The sequence below is a fragment of the Scardinius erythrophthalmus genome, assembly GCF_964197995.2.
Source record: "Scardinius erythrophthalmus genome assembly, chromosome: 22".
Lineage (NCBI taxonomy): Eukaryota > Metazoa > Chordata > Actinopteri > Cypriniformes > Leuciscidae > Scardinius > Scardinius erythrophthalmus.
This window is the reverse complement of record NC_138242.1, coordinates 21,195,543-21,214,930: the sequence shown is the minus strand read 5'-3', so window position 1 is coordinate 21,214,930 and position 19,388 is coordinate 21,195,543. Positions and strand designations below refer to the sequence as shown.

At 38.2% G+C, this 19,388-nt stretch overlaps 1 protein-coding gene across 12 annotated transcripts in view; it reads left to right on the top strand.

The window, feature by feature from the left end:
- Positions 1-18,224, top strand: part of atp8a2 (ATPase phospholipid transporting 8A2) — a 60,384-nt gene extending 42,160 nt beyond the window's left edge. For 9 of the 12 annotated variants that reach the window (XM_081352402.1, XM_081352400.1, XM_081352401.1 and 6 more), the window contains 10 exons: positions 948-1,022; positions 2,430-2,552; positions 3,078-3,156; positions 3,254-3,315; positions 6,411-6,467; positions 7,347-7,454; positions 11,117-11,205; positions 11,341-11,445; positions 14,026-14,117; positions 16,050-18,224. In XM_081352402.1, coding sequence (XP_081208528.1) covers positions 948-1,022; positions 2,430-2,552; positions 3,078-3,156; positions 3,254-3,315; positions 6,411-6,467; positions 7,347-7,454; positions 11,117-11,205; positions 11,341-11,445; positions 14,026-14,117; positions 16,050-16,144 — 885 coding nt within the window. In that variant the 3' untranslated portion in view covers positions 16,145-18,224. Of the gene's footprint in view, positions 1-947; positions 1,023-2,429; positions 2,553-3,077; positions 3,157-3,253; positions 3,316-6,410; positions 6,468-7,346; positions 7,455-11,116; positions 11,206-11,340; positions 11,446-12,167; positions 12,222-12,377; positions 12,407-14,025; positions 14,118-16,049 lie in introns of all 12 variants that reach the window. The other 3 variants (XR_014029165.1, XR_014029166.1, XM_081352397.1) reach the window with 3 other exon arrangements.
- The last annotated feature ends 1,164 nt before the right edge of the window (positions 18,225-19,388 follow it).

The following is a 19,388-nucleotide window of genomic DNA, read 5'->3' as shown; positions in this document are numbered from 1 at the left end:
CTTTTTAAAGAGAGTCATCTAATGAGCCATTATCCACACACACAAACACAAACATGCTTGCTTACTCTTTTTTTTCCTTTTTTTTCCCCTGATCCTTTTGCTTGCTTTTTTTTCACACAGACACCCTTGCGTACATTAAGTAGACTGCTTGCAGCTGTTTATGGAAGTGTTTGACAGTGATAAATGAGATGCCCCCTCACTAGTCTCTGCTTTCCATCACACACACACACAAACACACACACACACACTCGCAGGCACAGACAAAGAGCCGCTGACCCCTATCTATAGTGGCTGGGTCCTTCCAGTTCAAAACTGCATACCAGATACACTGTCATCCGAGAGCTGTGTAAGTGTGTGTGTGTGTGCGCTAGGTAGAGTGTGAGCTTTACTGACAGGGTCACCGTGCTGTCCGGTGGAGCATTTGTCAGCTGTGCCACCCCCTAAAATGGCAGCAGGTGTAGAAACATGCCCCCTCACCCCCCCTGAGGACTCGGCCTCTGTGTATCGGACTGTGTGCTGATGTGGGTGGGTGTGTGTGTTACGGGAAGAACTGGGTAAAGGTTAAATGTTTAGATGTCTCTATATTTTTGGAATGCGATTGTCTGTGCACATCTGTCAGTGTATTTGGGGGAGAGGGGTGTTTTTGGGGGTCTTACTGAGGATTAGCTTCCAGCAAAGAAGAGCTTTAAAGGTCAAAGTTCAGAGACTGTCTTTGTCTTCGTAGCAGAGACATTATGGGGGATGGACAGCAAGTGTACATGTGTATGAGTGTGTGTGTGTAGCCTTTTGTTTGTATGAACTGACCTCTGCCTTGAGTTTGATGTTGTCCGAAGCACTTTGCTAGAGGGTTTCCATGTTACTCATCTTATTCGTGCCATCTATTTATCACAGTATTGGTTATCTTCACTTCTGTATTTTTAACAAACTTCCTCCTCTTTTACCCGCAGCTTTGGTTTGCATTTGTAAATGGTTTCTCTGGGCAGATCCTGTTTGAACGGTGGTGCATTGGCCTGTACAATGTGGTACGTGTGTGTCTCTGTCTCGCTCTCATTTTTATGTTCATATGTTTCAAAAATCTGAGCTGCCTACCTATACATCATTTTAAGGCATATTAGGTGCACTCCTGACAAGGCTTTGGCAGCATCAAATGTATCATTCATAAAGACAATCCCAGAATGCACTGCAGCAAATTTCGTGGTGATAATGATGATCAGTAATAGTGATAGGCCAATATCAGCCTATCTTTGACCCGTTTTTTATTTATCAGAAGATAAAAGGGTCCACTTTGTAACTATAATGTGTAATAAGTATTTAATTTACTGAGTGTCATTAAAATATATATAAAAAAATGTTTTTATGTTTTTGAAACAAGTCTCATCAAAGCTGCATTTATTTGATAAATATACAGTAAAAACAGTAATATTGTGAAATATTATTACAATTTAAAATAACTGTTTTCTATGTGAATATATTTTAAAATGTAATTTATTCCTGTGATGGCAAAGCTAAATTTTCAGCATCATTACCCTAATCCTCAGCGTCACATGATCCTTCAGAAATCATTCTAATATGCTGATTTGCTGCTCAAGAAACATTTCTTGTTATTATCAGTGTTGAAAACAGTTGCTTAATATTTTTGTGGAAACCTTGATACTTTTTTAAGGATTCTTAAATTGAAATTAATAGAATATGTGTAGAGTTCATATGCAAAAGCCTCTAAGTGCCATCTGAAATTTTCTTCTAGAATGATATTTTTTATCAAGCTCTCGTATATTTAAGTTCAGTAATTTCACTTAAATGGCAATGAAGATTACCTATTCATTGTCATTTAAGTGAAATTACTGAACTTAAATATACGAGCTTGATAAAAATGATCATTCTAGAAGAAAATTTCAGATGGCACTTAGAGGCTTTTGCATCTGAACTCTTCATGTATAGACCATTTAAAAGGACAGCATGTTTTTGAAATATAATTCTTTTGTACCGTTTAAAAAATGTCTTTACTGTCACTTTTGACCAATTTAATACATTGTTGTTGCTAAATAAAATTATAATTTCTTTTTAAAAAAAAAACTTACTGACCCCAAACTTTTGAACAGTAGTGTACATATACCTCTGATCAGCATCAGCCATTGAAAAACACCTATTGGTCGACCAAAATATTTTACAAATACACCAAAGGCCACAATTTAAAATAGTTTACTTTAATAAAAAAAATGAGTTTTGTTTGCTGTGTATTTTTATGCTTCGTATTATGGTATGGCATAGTTAGCTTAGCAACATGCTAATGGAATTCATTGCAATCAGACCATTCCGAGTCAGTGTTGTTTTTAGAACTGAGCTGTAGTTCCAATTCTATCATATATACAGTATATATCATATATCAGATACATATACAACACTTTCATGAAAGTTCATGTATGTTTCAGATCTTTACTGCTCTCCCTCCTTTCACGCTGGGGATAGTTGACCGCCCATGCAGTCAGCAGAACATGCTGCGATTCCCTCAGCTGTACCGCATCACACAGAACGCAGAAGGTTTTAACACTAAGGTACCGTACACCAAGAGTTCAGTAGTCAAAAGTAATGCACAATTTCAGTCACAAATTACTCATACTGACACAACACATACTATGACACGTATAAATCTGTCTGAAGTGACTGTTTGATTATGTGTGATTATGATCATCACGCTTGTCTACATCCTGTGCTATAATTGATTATCACGGTCTGATGTGGTTTACAACGTCAGCGTGTTGTTTGACTTGTGATTTCCCTGTGGATAAACAGCAGTGCAAGAAGAAGCTCTGTTGCCATCCAGATAATAATGAGATTCATGAGGCTGAAATAAGACAGTCATTCATTTATAGCTGAGGAGCAGTGTTTGTATGTGTGTGTTTGTGTGTTTTTGGGGTGATCTGGGGGACATTACACTAGCTGTGCAATTGCAGAGAAGCTGTTTGTGTGGGCTTTGTGTATCTTGGCATTAGTTTGTCTTGACTGACTCTCCCCCTCTCCCGTTCCTGCTTTCTGTCCCTCCCTTCCTCTCTCTTTCATTGCCTCTTTCTCTTTTCCAGGTCTTTTGGGGTCACTGTATAAATGCTCTCATTCACTCCATTATTCTCTTCTGGTTTCCACTCAAAGTCCTGGAGCACGGTAACTATCTCAAGCACTCACAAGCACACATGTAGACCACTCCGGCTTGAGTGTGTCAATTGCTAAGTATCTTTCATCGCCCCTTTTGTTCCTTCAGACACTCCTTTTGACAACGGCAACAGTGTCGACTACCTGTTCGTGGGGAACATCGTCTACACGGTGAGTTGTCAGCGTGGCATTTGCTTCTCCATAGCTCCCTGCCAATGAGAGGTCACACATCATTTCCTTGCTAGAGCTGTTATTCCGTTCGCTGGCCGCCAGTGTTTACACTGTAAACTTGTTAATGTCTCTTTTCGCTGGATATTCTTGAAAAAAGTCCTTGTGAAATGATCCCACAACTCAAAGCAAGAATGACAGGAACTCTGTGAGGAAACTGATCAGAACAGACAAGGCCGCTCACCAGTGGTTTTTGTGGGCAATTTATGACTTAAATTCTGCATTTCAGCTCTAGAATTTATGACTGTCTTTTAACTAATTTATTACTTAAAATGCTTGAAATGGTTAATTTAATATGAAAAACTATATATTTTCAAAACCCCATATATATATATAGCTCTTGAAAAAATTAAGAGACCACTGCACATTTTGTTTAAATCAGCATCTCTTACATGTATGGCAGCCATTCCATTCCAGTGTCTGTTGAATTCCAGCACAGGCACACCTCATTCTACTGAATGAGATGCTGATTAGGTGATCACCTGAACCAAATCTTTTTTTAATGAGGAAGAGTATAAAAACCACTGCTGTGGTCATTACTATCCTCTTGCAATAGGACTAGCTGGGTGGCAAAAACAGTGCTAGTAGTACCTCAAAAGTAATTGAAAAGGAAAGTTTTGAGTGAGGATAAAAGGGTTAAATTCTGGCTTTACTGGCAGAGGGATACAGTGAGCGTCAGGTTGCTTCCATCCTTAAAATTTCAAAGACGGCGGTTCATAAGAACAAGGTCAAGCAGCAGACATTGGGGACAACAAAGCTACAGACCGGCAGAGGGCGAAAACGACTCTCCACTGACCGGGATGACCGCCAACTCATTCGAATGTCACTCAACAACCGTAGGATGACATCAAGTGACCTACAAAAAGAATGGCAAACGGTAGCTGGGGTGAAGTGCACGGCGAGGACGGTTCGAAACAGGCTCTTAGGGGCAGGGCTGAAGTCGTGCAAAGCTAGAAAAAAGCACTTCATCAATGAGAAGCAAAGAAGAGCCAAGCTGAGGTTTGCAAAAGACCAAAAGGATTGGACTGTTGAGGACTGGAGTAAGGTCATCTTCTCTGATGAGTCTAATTTTCAGCTTTGTCCAACACCTGATCGTCTAATGGTTAGACGGAGACCTGGAGAGGCCTACAAGCCACAGTGTCTCGCACCCACTGTGAAATTTGGTGGAGGATCGGTGATGATCTGGGGGTGCTTCAGCAAGGCTGGAATCGGGCAGATTTGTCTTTGTGAAGGACGCATGAATCAAGCCACGCACAAAGTTGTCCTGGAAGAACACTTGCTTCCTTCTGCTCTGACAATGTTCCCCAACTCTGAGGATTGGAAATTTGCAGCAGGACAATGCTCCATGCCACACAGCCAAGGTGTGGATGGAGGACCACCAGATCATGACCCTGTCATGGCCAGCCCAATCTCCAGACCTGAACCCCATTGAAAACCTCTGGAATGTGATTAAGAGGAAGATGGATAGTCACAAGCCATAAAACAAAGCCGAGCTGCTTGAATTTTTGCACTAGGAGTGGCATAAAGTCACCTAACATCACTGTGAAAGACTGGTGGAGAGCATGCCAAGACGCATGAAAATCAGGGTTATTCCACCAAATATTGATTTCTGAACTCTTCCTAAGTTAAAACATTAGTATTGTGTTGTTTAAAAATGAATATGAACTTATTTTCTTTCCATTATTCGAGGTCTGACAACACTGCATCTTTTTTTTTTTTTTTTTTTTTGACCAGTTGTCGTTTTCTGCAAATAAATGCTCTAAATGACAATATTTTTATTTGGAATTTGGGAAACCACTGACAACATTATTTTAAATGTTGTCAGTAGTTTATAGAATAAAACAAAAATGTTAATTTTACCCAAACACATCCCTATAAATATTAAAACCAGAGAAACTGATCATTTTGCAGTGGTCTCTTAATTTTATCTTAATATATATATATATATATATATATATATATATATATATATATATATATATATATATATATATATATATATATATATATATATATATATTAGTCCTGCACACATCACCAGAGAGAAGTTTTGATAAAGAATTATGAAAAGTGAAAGAAATGAACAGATGAATTGTTCACAATAGGATTAATAATATTAATTTAGGAAATAGGGTGAAATTTAATTTCATGCTGCTGACTGGTCGACCACCCTGACACATCCCGAATTACACAAACTCTTTACACTAAACTTCACTTTAATTACATGTCAAAATCTAGTCAGTAAGTGAGTTAGATGGTCATTTTGTATTTGTTTAGGCAAATAATTCATAACACAAATCCTAACTCTTGAGTTTGTGCATCTTTTGAATGAATTGAAATCAATTCATCAAAAGAACCAGCTCAAAAGAACCACTTGTTCATGAATCAGACTAGACTGATCTGTATGACACTGTATGTTTGATTTGCATGCAGCCTGCAGAAGATATAGGTGTTGTATTATTTCACATTCAATACTGACTGGAAACCCGACTTGGTTTAAAAACATCTTTTCATGCCACTTTTCAGCCTCTAAATAGGAAACAACACTGGTCTGTACAGTTAATATGAAATGTCATTAGTGTTCCCTCTCCATTAGCCAATCAGTAAACAGTATTTCGCTCCAGTGAACAATATTTCTCCAAGCATTATAAAAATGAGGCCATGTGTGTGACCCAGACTATTAAATACAGTACATTGGAGGCGATACTAGACTCAAGCCATTAAAACAGTAATGAATGAGTCCCATGGGGAGAGAAGTCTTTGTGTGCTGGTATTCCTTTTCTGTTCCTCGCAGGCTTCTGTGTGCCTGTATGTGTGTACGAGTGTTACTTTAAGGGATAAATGTGTAATTGTGTGTTTTAAAGCAGTGTACGTCGCTAGAGGCGATTAGTAAGTCGATGCCTGTGTGAAAGCCCTCATCTGGTTTTGTGTTGAAGCTGTACAGAACGTTTTACCAGGATGATGAGTGCATATCATTACTGTTATTTATGACTGACTCTCTCTTTCTTTCTCTCTCTCTCTCTCTCTTCCTGGTGTAGTATGTGGTGGTAACTGTATGTCTGAAAGCCGGTATGGAGACCACAGCATGGACAAGGGTACGTCAGTTCCCATCCTCCAACACAAACAAACACACACACACTCTTCACCGCCTGCCGTCACAGCTTGGAGCAATGAGCGTCTCTGGCAGCGCTTATGAAAGTGCTGTCTAATGCATCAAATTTATTATAAAGGATTTGTTCTATCTGGAGTAAAAGGAGATCACATTATAGAACACTTTGCACTTGATATGTGTCTGATTCTATAATCACACTTCAAAAAAAAAAATTTTTGTCTTGTTTCCCAGTAAAAATATTTAAACTTTCTTAAATCAAGATACATTTACTTGAGAAGCAAAATTACTTTTAATATACAGTGTTTATGCTTAAAACTAGAAAAAAATCTGTTAATTGTGTAAGAAAATGAATCTTGATTCGAATATTTTTCTTAACCCTTTGACCTTTCTTGTTTTAAACAAACTCAGTTGAAGTCATTTTCCTTTTCAAGTATGTGTCTTGATTTAAGAATTTTTTTGATATTTGTAATGAAAAACGACAAAAAATACTATGAAAACGAATGAAAGCGCCTTCTAATGCATCCAGTTTATTACAAAGCATTTGTTATATCTGAATTGAAAGGAGATCACATTACAGAACACTTTTCACTTGATATTATGTGTCTGATTCTGTAGGAAGGTCATATATATTCTGGGAAGTGCTTTAGATAGATGGGGAACATGTATCGCTGCTATGTCAGGACATTTCTCTGTCCTGCCGCCGTGTGTGTTGAGGAGACGTCGACCCCGTCCGTTCAGCTGTCCACACACCAGATCTTGTGATAAAGTAGAGCGGCCTTGGTATTCACACAGTGTCCATTACAGTTGAAGAAGTCTATATTCAGGATGAAACTGACCATGACTTGTTTTTCTCTTGATCTAGTTTTCTCATCTGGCTGTATGGGGCAGCATGGTGCTCTGGATGTTGTTTTTTGCCGTCTATTCTGCAATCTGGCCGACCATTCCTATAGCACCGGATATGTTAGGCCAGGTGAGTGCAAATACACACACCTGCTCATATTTGTGCTTTACTCACCTCCTGTATTCGACTGCAGCCCGGCGCCTGGATGACTTGCTCTCTGGGTGTTCTGTATCAGATTTATGGCCCGCCTTCCCATTTCGCAGTCTCCCTGCACCTGCCACGCAGCCACCCGAGCCCCAGGCTTTTACGGCCTACCCTGGAAGTGTTGAGTTAAGCGAGTGGGCTGGTTTGTGCAATGCTACAGACATCTGTGTGTGAGGAATACTCTTGAAAACTTTTCTCTCGTGTCTTCATAGGGATGTGTAAACAAAGTTGCTCTGTTCCATAACCCAGTGAGCCGCCTCACTGTTTTCTGCCTTCATAGGCTGCATCCTAAATGAAATTAAACTTAAAGGGCACCTATTATGCAAAATTCACTTTTACATGGTGTTTGAACATAAATGTGTGTTGGCAGTGTGTAAGCAAAACCACCCTAGAATGATAAAAATCCACCCAGTAGTTTTTTTACTATCTCAATAAATCATAAGCACTGTCTCAGAACACCCTGTTCTAGATTTCCCTCATTGTGACGTAGAATTGAGCTAAGCCCCACCGACGTGATTTGATTGACATCTGGTTTTGGCATAGACCCCGCCCTCGGTGATCTGTGTACACCATCCTCCATTGTTTCAACGACAGCCGGTAATGTCTCCTAAGAAGTGTAGGTGTTCTGTTGTGGGATGTAAGAATGGACATACTAGTCTTCACTGACATTTTATTTATGAAGAAAAGGCACCACTTAAACTTCCTAAATACGAGATTCATTTTCTGACTGACTATTTAGTGAACGAGGGTCAAAGTTAATCCTCAAGTGTGGATCGTTGCCTACTGTTCGCGATCCAACGTCACCTCCAGAAGAAGTAAGTGTATTTTATGATTTTTGAGCAAATAGTCATTTCAATCGATGTCAGCCAGTTCAACAACAAATGCGTCTAAAGCTATTTATTGTCGTCGTCATAGGATGTCTCAACAAACAACGTCAGACAGTTTTATGTCACGTAGGCATTTTTTTTTTTTTTTTCAGCATTTACAAATGTAAATAAATTAAGGTCTGCTCTATCTCCATAGACAGTATATAAACGTCTATCTCCCTCCCCTTAAGAAATAAATAAATAAATCGTTTGTAAGTTACTTAGCAAACGTTATCACAGTAGTGTGTGTTTGTGTGTGTGTGTGTGTGTGTGTAGTTTCAAAAAATTGCGCGAACGTTATGTGTGTGTGTGTGTGTCAGTGTGTGTGTGTGTGTGTGTGTTGCACATCCATAATGGCAAAGGGGACGCGATTAAAACTTTGTAAGTACATAAATGTATCAAATAACCATTCCGAGACGTTTAGTCCATTCTCATTCGTGTTTATTCTGTGCCAGAGTCTCTGTCTTCATCATCTGGGTCCAGCAGCAGGGCGGGGATATGCAGCTCATTTACATTTAAAGTGGTAGACGCCAAAACAGCTCTTTTTAAAACAGGCCCCAAAAATGACATTTTCAAATGGTTATAATAAATAAACTGTGGGGTATTTTGTGCTGAAACTTCACAAATGCATTCTGGGGACACCCAAGACCAATATTACATCTTCTAAAAAGGGGCATAATAGGTGCCCTTTAAACTCTCAAATAAGCATATGCTCATTCAGCACTCACAAATATGTGAAAGTAAAATATGAGTAAAATGGCTTTTTTTTTGGTTTATCATTAAATTTGTGTCCGCACATTTATAATCAACATTTCTCTAGAAATTAGTTAGCAAATAAAAATGTTTGCACATTTCAGTGTTTTCACACTCAATGAAATGTATTTGTTTTTACAATAAATTGTTTTAAGCAGTTTTACTAAGAACAACATTACTAACACCCTAAGGTGACAGTATTCAGTTATGAAATGTAATTATGTGCTGAATCATATTTCTATTGTTGTTATAGGAAAACACATAAACATGGGCCGAGCAGTCCATGTACAGAAATATGCGAGAACGCGCATCCTGCACACACAGCTCACTGCGTGTGTGTGAGAGAGATGCGCTGTTTGTAAAATTACAGTCTGAGAGAAATATTTCGCAGCATTATTTCCTGCATTATAAGCGCGGAGATAAGGGTTAATCTCGAAATTACGCACAATTCTTGCATTTGCAAGCTGAAATTAACTCCCTGAAAATATAGATACTTGGCACCCGTGTATCGATACTATATCCCCATGTAAATTATTGCAATATTATGCTATATCGATACCCCACCCCAAATACACTAGTATCGAATTATATATTTTAATTATCATTTAACAAAAAAGTTTCATTTTTGTATTAAATTTTTTGCATTTTTTTTAAATGCAATTAAAATATTAAAATTAGATAAAAATTTGTATCAACACATTTTAGTATTGTATTATTATTTATTTTTATAACCAGTATTTCTCTTCAAATATTTTCAACAAATTCCATGTATAAAAAAATATAAATAATAATAATAAACAATATTTTTAAATTGATTAAATAAAATAAATTGCATTTATTGCAAATATTTGTTATATATTCTTTAAATGTTTAAAATATATTATATACTATAAAATATTAACAATTTACTCCAAGAGTTTTGCGATTCTTTCTGGCAGCATAATTGGAAGCATGTCTATGGTGCCCTGAAATGCAATCTATGGAGGCGGATCGCTGGATTTTGGAACAAAGCTAGTGTGTGCGTGCTGTGGGAGTGTGGAGCAGTCAGGGGTGGGATGGAGCTCTCTGAAGCCCTCCAGCCCATTAATTGGATTTGTGTCAGAAATCAGGAATGTGCTCAAGTATCACAGCAGCTGCTCTCGGAGGGAGAGAAAAAGAAGGGACATCCCTCGCACTTTACCCTGCAGCGTTGACTTTTCTTTCCCCTCTCTGTCCAGCAGTTCATTTCTTAATCTCTCCATCTCTCCATGTAGGCCAAGCTGGGAGCACACATTATGCATGTTTTTCCAGCTCTGTATATCAGTGTGTGTAATTTTGTGCGTCTGCTCGTCTGAGAATTCGGTAGGGTTGGCCTGGGTCCGGGAGTGTATGCGCAGCTGTCGCGAGGAGATGCCGTCTAATGGTTTTCGGAGTCTAGTAGATTCCGTCTGTGATATCAGCTGTGGCGGATCCTTAAAAGTGGGATCACTTGCACACCGTGAAGTTTCTCTAGCCTGTTGTATTAACATTAAAGGTTACTTTAGGAAAATAAGATTAAGCAGAAGACTTTTAAAACTATCTGTTAATAAAACAATTAAATGAATCAACAAAACTAGTGGATATTTGGCTTTTTGTGTGAGTGTGTGTGTGTGTAGTGTATATATAATTTTATTACTAAAAGGGTTTTTTTCAGACAGTTTTGAGCAATAAGTTTAAGTAGTATTAGTCATTATAAATGGTTTGTTGTAAGAAGGAACTCATTATGGTGGAAAAAACTTCTAATTTGGGCCATTAAACAGACAGCGGAGAAGAAGAGCAAACAGCAGACGGCAATGGTTGGTAAATGGGTAATTAAACTCTCAAACAGGTCAAAGGTGACACAGTCAGTCAACAGCTGTTGCAAAGAGAGAGAAATCCAGCATGATTGGGTATTGCGACATTTGCTGAGCATTGATTTCAAACTGATCATCTATATATCTCTTGTTTTAGGCTGGCAGGGTAATGCAGTGCTGGAGCTTCTGGCTGGGCCTGATACTGGTGCCAACAGCATGTTTACTCAAAGATGTGGCATGGAATGCGTAAGTAACACACATGCACACATCAGTGTATTTATGGAGAAAATACAGTGTAATTTGGCAATATGTATTAGCCATTGACATACACAGAAAGCGAGACCGTAAGAAACTGTTAAGTCTGTTTATGTCACCGTTCAGAGGACGACGCACCGTGAGGAAGACTCTGCTAGAGGAAGTGCAGGAACTGGAAGCTCGAGCTGTGGACCCTAGGGCAGCTGTCCTCAGAGATGCCAGCGGCCGCAGGTGTGTCCCTCAAATATGCTTTGAAATAAATTGACCCATAGACTCTGATAAAATAGCTTAGATTGATTTTCAAGATGTTTTAAAATAAATGTAGGCAAATGCATAATTGTTACATAAATCATAATCTGCTTCAAAACCTATTGAGCTGACTCGCTGCCTACGTAGGCAGCATACCAACAGCAATGGTCCTCCTTAAGTGACTCTACATAGGCAGTAACTCATATAAATATCAAGTTAAATTTTAAAACATTAAATATTGTGAATAAATTAATAAAATATCAACAATTATTTTGCTTTGTCTGCCATCTTGGATTTTCTATGCTTCTTAAAAAAAATAAAATTATATATATATATATATATATATATATATATATATATATATATATATATATATATATAAGGTTAATTTACAGTTTAATTTGTTTAAAATAATATATATATATAATATATAGTTATACCTTAAATTTAGACTTTTGTTTTATTTGCTTTGCTTCTGCAATGCTACTACAATTTTGATTTTAGATTTTTTAAACAGCCTTCACGTCAGGCCAACGATGCCTTAAAATGCCTATGGAGGAAGCTCACTAGGTTTTAAAGCTGATTTATTGTTTATTGTTTATCCCTTCATATTGTTTTTTTAATTAGTTTGTGGATGTGTGTTTGGGAAAGAGACTGCATTTGTGTTCCTTGTGATCCTCTAACCCCTGCCTGAACACCCACAGGCCCAATGCTGAGGATTCATAGACTCGTAGAGTCAAAGGCAGGCATGTACGCAGGTAGAACCATCCTGCCTGAATGTGACCCTCTATAGTCTATAGGGATGTGCAGTGACCTCTGTTTCCTTCTTCCCTGAACCTTCCTTTTCAGCGTCATCTTCATCACATGACTTTTCTTTCACTTTTCTCTTTCCATTTTACATTCTGCCATGTCAGGCGGCCATGAGCTGGTCAGGTTTGCATAGGTATAAGCACTGGGTGTGTGTAGCTTCCTTAAGATCGTAGCTCTGTGCATGTGTTTGATTTCATGCTGTGTGTTTGTGGACTTGAGGCTGACTGAGTTAAGTGTTTGCATGGATTTAACAGTTTTAGCTCAGAGATAATACTCTACATATTGCATTTGGTGTACAGCCCTATATGAGACAGGACCTTGGCAGACGGACGTGTAGTCTCATGCAGTTTTTTTTTTTTTGTAATACCTTTGGGTGTTTCGTGGTGTTTAGGCCACTAATTTATGGCCAGGGAGTTAACAGAATGGACTTCTAATCAGAGGGATGTTGGACGTAAGCCCTGTTTGGGTTTACCCCCTCATTCCCCCAGAGCAGAACACTTAACCTCATTTGTTTCAGTAAATATCCAGCTGTAAAAAGCATAATGGTTGTAAGTCATCCTGAACGAGTGTAGAAATCTGCTGAATGATTAATCATCAAGCTTGAATTCAGCTTCGTTGGGCGGAGGCTGACACGATTCAAGAGTACATCCTAGGCGTTTAGATTTGCAGATCTGTTTACCCAAGAAGACCCCAACTAGCCCTGCCGGACAAAAGCGAGGTATTTTCCGAAGTATAAGCCAAGACTGGACTCGTACTTGAGGGACGGTCTGAGGAAAATAAGCTATTGAAAATTTTATTAATCAAAACAACTGTCTGATATTTCAAGGATTGTCCACGTTCCAGAGAAACGACAGAGGAAGAAAGAGCTCCGGTTACCAGCGAGCCTATGCGTCATTCCATCCTTTTATTTCTTTATTTATCCATTCATCATCCCTGTCTTTCAACCGGTCATCTGTTTTGCAGACATAGTTTTCATTGGCTGATGTTCTGCCATATCCTATATACTGTTGTCGAATTGTTTTACTAAGCAGCCAAATGAATGCCACGTCCTTCCCAACGATAACAGTGCAAACGGTCCCCTTCGTTGCACAATATGAGTTTGAGCTGTAACCTTGAGAAGTTTGGCCCTCATCCATGACAACTGGTTTTTGGATCACTTTTTTTTTGGATGAGGGGAAAGACCGCTTTCATCTGATTTACAGGGAAACATCATAGACTGATTTGTTTTACATTAGACATGTTTATCAAAGATGGGGTCAGGATCATTCGATTCCTCTTCATTTCAAAACTGGCCGCAAAATGCCATCAGATTCATTTTCCAAAATTGAATTTTTGCCATTTAATTTAGCAACCAGAGACGACTTTATTGGCTACATTAATTTTAGAATAAAGAGCTGTTGAATACTTCTCATATTTATCGTTTTTGTTTGAAGGATTGGAAAGTTTGAGGATTTAGTGCGGTGGAAATATTGAAAGAGATGTTTTTGGATCGCAGGGCTAAGTTTAATGTTGTTTATGAGTGCTTTGGGAAGCCGTTTCTTAGAATCGTGCGAGTATGTGTGTAAATGTATGTTCTGCTCGAGTGAACATCATTAACAGTATCTGGCATTCGCCAAGATTGCCACGTGGCAGAGTAGAGCACTTAGTTGTAGAAATGCACGTGATTTGACCTCTAGCTGTCATGTCTGTAGCATATCAGCTAGTAACTGCGCTGTGATTGGTGGCATAACCCGCCTGTCTCTTTTTGTCCAGTCTGAACGAGCGTGCCCACCTGCTGACACGGGTCTTCAGGAAAGCGCCTTCCAGCGTGGGACGCTCAAACTCTGTGCAGCAGACAGTGTCACGTAAGTGCATGTTCCTCATGTGCCCTTGTCAACACTTCACATCCACTGGCAGCTGCAAGAGCCTCTGTGTGCAGCACTAAAATGAACAACTTGACTAGGCTAGTTAGCGCTGGTCTAGCAGGCGAGCCGTCTCAGCCATGCTGTTTTCCAGCAAAATTGTTCATTTGAACTTTATTGTTCATTGAACTGTGGACAGAAATAAAAAATATAAATTCTAGTTGGAGTAGGACTGCAGTTGATGGTTATTTTAACCTGTCAGCTGTCAGAAAATAATGATATCTTATGGGTTTCTTGTCCAAACTTTACACTATCCTGTCTGGAAAGAAATCTGTCAATTTATTAGATTAATCAAATATAAAAAGGCTTTATTAGAAGTTGATTTTCTATATTTCTTTGAAAAAAAAAAAAAAAAACATTTTCCACATACCAATATTCTCCTTCAGTGTGCAACTTAAGTGTGCATTGAAACCTATAGAAAACACAAATAAACTACTGTCCAAAAGTTTTGTGTCGGTACGATTTTTTAAATGTTCTTCTAAGTCTCTAATGCTCACCAAGGATGTACTTATGTGATCAAAAATACAGTAAAAACAGTACTATTGTGAAATATTATTACAATTTGAAGTAACCATTTTCTATTTTGATGTATTTTAAAATTTAATATATTCCTGTGATGCCAAAGCTGAATTTTCAGCATAAATTACTCTAGTCTTCAGTGTCACATGATCTTTCAGAAATCATTCTATATACTGATTTGCTGCTCAAGAAACATTTTTTATTATTATCACTGTTGAAAGCAGTTGTGCTGCTTAATATTCAGGATTCTCTGATGAATATAAAGTTCAAAAGACAGCACTTCTTATTAATTGAATGTATCCTTGCTGAATAAAAGAATACATTTTTAAAAGTTACTGACCCCAAACTTCTGAACGGTATTGTAAATGTATGACAAAAAATATAAAAGTATCAATTTAAACTATGCTATACATATAAACACAGAAAGGTTTAAAATATAAACATTACATTATACAACAAAAACAGCTGTTTGTCCTCCCAATTTTCTTTTCGCAGCTCTTTGACCTCCGCCATTTTAAAATGTGTTTTTTATTGACGTCACTGACATAGACTTTTCACTGAGAACTCGTAGACCCAATTGAGAATTTAATTTGACTCTTTTCATGATCAGTTTTATCTATTAGTCACTGCCGCCCTAAAATTAAGTAAGGGGTAATGGCCGACGAGGTGTCCATTGTCAGGTATTAATGGACGACGGCGAGGCGTGAACCGTCCAACGCGCATCGAAGGCCATTAACCCGCTTATACCATGGTCACTTGCCAAATAACAAATTTTTAAAACATTAGTTTTACAATCGAAATCTAAAGTTTTTACAAACAGTAACTTGGTTTCCCTGGGTACGCCTGACAGTTTATTTAGCAACCGGAGATATTTATAGTCCGCGCGATTTATAGTCCATATAGATACTTTGACTGCCTGTTGCTATGATTACTCACAGCTGATGTAGCCAGCGCATTTATTTATTAATTTCGAATGGTAAACAGTCAGTTTCACCAGAACTCCTTTACTAGGTATCCTCTATCACTTTTTAATGGACACCCTGCAGCCAATCAGAATCGAGTATTCACCCAGACCATGGTATAAGAATCAATAAAATATTGTAAATAGTGCTGTCAAATCGATTAATCGCATATACTCACAATTGTGAGTGTATATATATACTCACACATATTATATAAACAAAACTTGTTTGTTAGATTAATCGCAATTAATCAATTTGACAGCACTAATTGTGAGAAAAATAATTTCGATTATATCATTAAAACATCGCAGAAATACAGTTTTGTGCTTTCACTAGCATGCATGTAAATCTCCCTATAATAAAGCTAACAATTGATTATTCTTTCTCCCAATAGATGGATATGCATTCTCACAGGAGGAGGATGGCGTGGTGTCTCAATCCCAGGTTGTACGCTCCTATGACACCACCGTTCAGCGGCCCAGTATGTAGCTGTCACCACAGCAACAGCTGGTAAAGACTTTTAACGACACACACCTGTGCTGGTTGATCCTGCTGTGGCCTTTAAGCTGAACTAAACTGAACTGGGCACAGCTAGCGCAACAATCGGCCGAGCTACATAACACACCACCTCCAAATGAGGCCGGAGGGAGTGGATTTACAGAGACAGAGGGTTGGGGTGGGCGGGCATATTCTCACACCGAAATGGCCAGTCGAAATGCACTACACATGAACGGACAGGTGAAAGGAGCCGAGTAGCATCCAGAAGCAGAAGCCAGAGACAATGGTGCCTATATCACTATCATAAGTCACAAGACTGCTTCATTTGGTTCTATATCATGTGGGTGCGTGTATGCATCTGCACGTTCGTTTATGTGAGCGTATATATATCGGGAAGGATGTGCGTATGGCTTGTCTGTTGCATTCGCGCTTGTTTGTGTGTAAGTTAGGGTGGCTGGTGTGCTTCTTGGTGTGTCTGCATGTGTGTTTTTGTTGAGTCCTAACGTCTGCGTCTCCAGAGATCGGAGTTTGGCGTATCCGTCATCACCACCGCGATGCAAGAGGGGAGGCCACTGAAAAAACAAACAAAAAATACCCACCCACATGCATTCACACTTTGGAGAAATGCCCATTGCAGACCTGAGATGGGGGAGGTGTGGCTTACAGATGCAGCAGACATACGCATGCACCGTTACCCCTCCTTCCCATCCAGCGAGGCTGCCAAAACACACAGCGATTCCTCTGAGGCGAAACCCCCCACCCTGCAGCATGGAGCTTCCCAGCTTACCACACACACACAAATACACCTTCTCTCACTCTCTGTCTCACCTAATCTTCTACTTAATGGTGGCCTCTGTATCTTAGAGCTCATGTTCTCGCCTTCTGTCTACCTCTCTCTTTTATTCTCCCTCTCTCGCTTTCTCCAGATCAGCAATCTCCATGTCTCCTTGTTCTCTTGGTCTAGTTATCCGTTCATTCCCTCTCTGTTCCATTAAGTGGCTGCTGTGGATCACAGCTGTGGCTTTGCTTTGTCCACTTTCACTCAACCTGTCGGGTTTCTGGACTATTTTGTTAAATAAACTGGACTTGTGACTCTGTGTCATTCTCTTTTTAAGGCTTGTTTTTGTCCTGTTTTGTCATCCTCCAAGTATGACTCATTCTTATCAGGATAGTTTTTTATATTCCTATTTATTTTTATTTTAGTTTTAGTTAATGAAAATTGTCATCTTTTACTCACCCTCATGTTGTTTTAAACCTGTATGAGTTTCGTTGCTCTGTTGAACCCAAGAAGATATTATGAAGAATTTTGGTTTCTGGTTCCCATTGACTTACATAGTTATTTTTCCCTACTATATACAGGTTTAGAACAACTCGAGGGTGAGTAAATTACAGAACTTTAATTTTTGGGTGAACTATCCCTTTAAATAAATTAAATGACTCAAAGTTCAGTGAGAAGTAAACGGCACGATTCAGTGAGTGTCGACTGATTTAGTCTGATTCAAATAGCTAACTCATCAGTTCGAGTCTGGTTTGTGAATCTACTGATTTAAAAGAACCGATTCATAAGAGTCAGTTGTTCGCGATTCGAAGTCGCATTATATCTGGCGCCTGGAAAAGAGTTTTCCGGACTAGACATTATTTCTGAATGATAGTGTGGTGAGGTAATAATAACATCGAATTTACTACATTCTTCAGGTTTTTAAGGGATTACCAAACTTAATGAATAGCAGCATACGTGAGAAAGTGTCAAAAGGGCTAACGTGGCTCAGGAAGAGAGTTCGTTTTAAAATTGCAGAGCTAAAATATGAGCTTAGCGTGATTTGATTCACTTATATGTTGCTTTAAATGCTGAAAGCCAACATTCACTACAGGCTTATAAGTGGAGTTTGATTTGTGCTTTCTCCGGCCGGGTTTGTTTGAAGTGAGCTTCGGAGCTGAGTCAGAGTTACAGGTTAGGAAATGAGCTGAGGTGGAGTGTTGTCGTAAGATTAAAGACAGGAAAGAAAGGAGAGCACTAACACATTTAACAACATGTGTAAGTCTTGCCTTATTTAAACCCTGAATCATCAAATTTGCCAAAAAAAAAAAAAAACATGAGTGCATTTAGTCTGTATGTGAAAGAAAATCTGTGTCAGGATTGAATTTGAACTTCTGTTTTAAAAAAAAAATTGATTACAGTTAGATTAACTTAAAACGTAAGAAACCTGGTTGTCTTAATTTTGAGTTCATGGAAAATAAAAATTTGAGTTAATTCAATGAAGGAGATTGGGTAATCAACATAAACTCAAAATACTATGTTATCTGAACCACATAAACTAAGTTGATTTAACAAAAAAAAAGTGACAAATCAGGAAAATATTTTTTTACAGGGTACGCAAATCGGCTCAAATAGATATATATATATATTTTTTTTATTCAGTGTCATGAGAACAAGAGGTACATATTCACATTACATTAGCTGCCAGGAAATGAAAGAAAGAATATAAATAAATTAGAGGGGAAAAAAATAAATATTACATAAAAGTCAGTGCTTTGCAAACATTGCGTTTTCAGCGCTGTTTTGTTTGTTCCAAAAGATTTACACATAATTTTGTCATTTTTAAAATGTGAAAAATTTGGTTTGCATTGAGCACACTTCTTTTTATGTATATGGTAGTTTCCTAACAAAATAAATAATTGTATAATATGTTGTTCTTTACATTCCAAATTGTCATTTTGAGTATAAAAAAGCACATCAAATACACACATTTCTATCATATGCTTCAGTTTTCTACTAATATAGGTTTCTAAGTCTTTCCAAAATAATCTTGACTAAATGAAGTGAAAATAAAATTGTTTATTTTTCTTGTGCACAAAATTCACAGGTATAAGAAATAATAAGCTTAAATCTTTCCAAAACATGTTTAGCAGGACAAATCCAGTGAAGTATTTTGGAAGACACTTCCTGGCTTAAATAGATATGTTTTGATTTAATTATGGGAGTGACGACTAGATATTATTGAGAATAACGCGAGTACATTTAAGTCTTAATAAAACTGTAAGGGTGTGTGTGACCCTGTAACCTCAATCAGTTCAATGATCCCTCATTGCTAATAAGTCCACACCCATGTCTCTGAATAAGAGCCAGCTCTGTCCAGCTCCACTGCCTCCAATATGGGGAATCCATTCCTGTTCCACCTCAGCAAGAACCACATGGATCCATTTCAACTCTGTCCAAGGACTTCCCAAACGTTAG